This window comes from Pinus tabuliformis, chromosome 3_2 (genome assembly GCF_031772625.1).
Source record: "Pinus tabuliformis cultivar Carrire ecotype Pingquan chromosome 3_2, CPIR1, whole genome shotgun sequence".
NCBI classification, from domain to species: Eukaryota; Viridiplantae; Streptophyta; class Pinopsida; order Pinales; family Pinaceae; genus Pinus; species Pinus tabuliformis.
This window is the reverse complement of record NC_142302.1, coordinates 85,059,756-85,063,084: the sequence shown is the minus strand read 5'-3', so window position 1 is coordinate 85,063,084 and position 3,329 is coordinate 85,059,756. Positions and strand designations below refer to the sequence as shown.

Sequence of the window (3,329 nt, the reverse complement as noted above, 5' to 3'; positions counted from 1 at the left end):
TGGAGTCACGATTGCCGTTACACCAAAACCCGCAGGTGTTAGTAAACACACATATTACTAGATTTAACGGATCCACAAAACACATAGGAGCGTTGAATCAACACTGCCATTAACGAAGAACACAACACTTTAAATGCAATTACTAATCTTAAACTTTTCTTATAGAATACTTATTAAGATTTATCTCTCTTTTCCAACCTTCCATAAAAACAACTTAAACAAAAAAAACTTTAAATTATTTTATTTTTATTAAAAACTACACAAGTTTATTTTTTTCTAAAAAATTTCAAAAAGTTGTACCCTTGCAAGTTATAAATGGGATAAAATCTAATTAATACTTAATGTGTTAAAATCTATATCCTGAAAAGTGTTTTTACATTATGATATAATAAATATTTGGAGAGACATCTCGTAAATCTCCCCTTGGAGAAAGCCTCTTTTTAGTGTCGCTTTTCGAAAAAGTGATTTGCCAATATAATTTTACAGTAATAAGTATTGATTTGGTCTTTCTTTGAGTGTGACTTTCTTTGTGAATTATAATTTTAAAAACCTATTAAATACTAAATTTATATGTAAATAGAATATTTAAAAAATGATTATTGTATTTTAAGTATAAAATTTTTAATGATAACTTAAATGGGATAACTTGCTGCAAAGTTTAAAACTCATCGATTAACTAATTCGCAACATATTATCATTATAAAACAATTCACGATTCAAATTTCCATCCCTCATTCATATTATAAATATTATATATTCTGTTTTTTTAATTTTTTATTAATCAAATGGATAATTTATGGGAGTAACCTAGAATCACACACCCATATTACATATTTATGTCACAAATGTAGAATGGGTACACCATAGTCCATTAAATAGCACGGATAACATTTTCTGTAAATGGTACTGGCCTCACCCCATCCCAACGGATACATTTCTCGACTCAATTATGCCAAATTATTTTTGAACAAATAGTAGCTGTCTTGATTAAAAACAATCGTTCCTTCCGGTAATGTTCAAAGAGAAGTTTTAGAACAACTGTTTGTTACGGTAATAGTAAGAAATGGTATAAATAGATACCGCTGGTTACAATGTTTCCTCGCAATCCCATTCTGCTTCCCCTCTCAAATTTTCAGCTCTCCTCCCCGGTACAACCGATCGAATAGCCACACATATCATACTTTACGTTATTGAATCTCCTGGCTGTTCTTTATCCACGCGTGGGTTCGCCATTACGTTCGAAAAAACTGCTCCGCTCTGTTCTTTAGAACGGCTCCTGTCAACAAACCGTGGTGTTAAAATTATATCGTCAACCGTTTGAGGGACGTTGAAGAAGCCATGCTGCGATCGATAAATTTTCTGTGCCGTTGTTGGAGCAGACGGGCTGACGATGAAGACGCTCACGAATTTCTCATGGAGAAGAATTATGAAATTGTGGAGGTGATTGGTAAAGGACGGTTGGGAGTGGTACACAAATGCATTGACAGGACAACAGAAGAGCAATTCGCGTGTAAAAAGATGCCCGCTACCGAGAACGCATTGAATGAAATGAATATATTCCAAACTCGTCTACCCGGTCGACACCCAGGAATCTTGAAGCCCATAGCCCACTACCTGCAGGAAACGGTGCGGACATATGGCTCGTCGAAGGATGCGTACATGGTTTCAGAGCTGTGTGATGGGGGAAATCTCCAGCGTTTTATTGACTCCTATGGCGGCGTTCCTGAGAGACTAGCAGCCAGAATCATCCAATCTCTTGTCCAATCGCTTCAATACTGCCACTCATGCAAAATCATTCACAGAGATGTAAAGCCATCGAGTATTTTTATATTAAACAATGGAAGCAATGCACATCCCTGTACATGGGTTTTTAAACTTGGGAATTTTGATAGGTCAATTTGGAATGGTACGATGCAGAAATTTTCTTGAAAATTTATTTGTAAATTTTGCAGTCCCTTGTAGTACATTGATGCATTATTTATTTTTGCAGGTCCGAAAAATGCAGTCATTCAAATGGATAACGTGGGGACATTGGTATATTCTGCTCCAGAGATGTTGGGCGGAACTGGGTACTCGTACGAGGTTGATATATGGAGCGCAGGAGCGGTGTTGTACCGTCTGCTCTTCGGGAGGACACCGTTTTATGCAGTGGACGATGCCGCGGTCATGTATGACCAAATACAAAATACAGAACCAAAGCTGAGTGACCCCTTCTTGCCCTCCATATCGGAATCCGCAAAGGAACTCGTTCTTGGAATGCTGCAGAAGGACCGCACGCGCCGATTTTCTTGCGATCAAATCTTGAGTGAGTTTTTATTTTCTTTCCAGTTTCTTTATATCCAAACATTGGTTAGGATGGGCGAGGTACTAAATTATTGTTTAAACGTGATGGTTCAAATCTTGAGTGAGTTTTTATTTTCTTTCCAGTTTCTGGATACCCAAACTTTGTTTAGGATGGTCCAAACTTTGTTCAGGATGGGCGAGGTACTATATTAGTGTTTAAACGTGATGATTGCAATGATGCAGATCATCCTTGGATATTGGATAATGTAAAATTGGACGTGGGGTCCGGCTCCACCATTAACACAGAGATTGTGTCTACTAGCGGGAAAGATGATGAAGATTGACCAGGCGAATACAGATGAATAAATCGTTGGCATGGCCAATACAGATGATGAAGATTCACAAGGCGATAGTCTGTAATGTTAATTGGCTTGTATCTTATTATATCACCGATTCACCAGGCGATAGTCTGTAATGTTAATTTGCTTGTATCTTATTATATCACCGCATATTGAGAGATTTAGCTATGAGTCAAATGTAGTCAATAGTTACTCCGTGATCTGCTATGTTATACAATGTGCAAAGTGCACGCCGTTGAAAAACATTGAAAGGGTTTATAATTCCTTTATTTTGACATCCATTTTATAAATGTACATTTTAGTAAATCATTGAATTATCTTTAAACAGTTTATATTTGAGAATTATTTTGAATTTAATCAAATATGATGTTCGACATCAAATGCAATCTAAGCAAACGGTTCATGATTTAATCCGATATAATGTTTGAGAAAGATGTTTTCCATTTTTCTGTAGTTATAGAGAACCATCTTTCCATTTTGCTTCACATAATATAGCTATGGAGGCAATTTTTTTGATTATGCTAAAGACGATAGATACGATCAGAATTAAAATTCAGATGGAAGTGATAAAGGGACTGAATCGTTAAATCCATACTCCGAGATGTGCACCTACAACTAACGGTCCTGGGCTCATTATCATGCTCATACGTATATCCCAATGACTCATGAGGATAAATTAATGAGGAT

At 36.3% G+C, this 3,329-nt stretch overlaps 1 protein-coding gene across 1 annotated transcript; it reads left to right on the top strand.

Annotated features, from left to right (window-relative positions):
• Positions 1–1,338: 1,338 nt before the first annotated feature.
• Positions 1,339–2,627, top strand: LOC149179957 (calcium-dependent protein kinase 17-like). Its single transcript, XM_089413713.1, has 3 exons — positions 1,339–1,906; positions 1,991–2,305; positions 2,527–2,627. Exons 1-3 carry the CDS (start codon positions 1,339–1,341, stop codon positions 2,625–2,627), a joined length of 984 nt encoding a protein of 327 aa, XP_089269839.1.
• Positions 2,628–3,329: the final 702 nt, after the last annotated feature.

Bases quoted from the DNA above. Each gene is read 5' to 3' on its own strand.
- LOC149179957 (XM_089413713.1), top strand. From the start codon at position 1,339: ATGCTGCGATCGATAAATTTTCTGTGCCGTTGTTGGAGCAGACGGGCT. The intron at 1,907-1,990 runs GTACGATGCAGA...TTATTTTTGCAG, and splicing joins TGATAGGTCAATTTGGAATG to GTCCGAAAAATGCAGTCATT. The intron at 2,306-2,526 runs GTGAGTTTTTAT...GCAATGATGCAG, and splicing joins TTCTTGCGATCAAATCTTGA to ATCATCCTTGGATATTGGAT.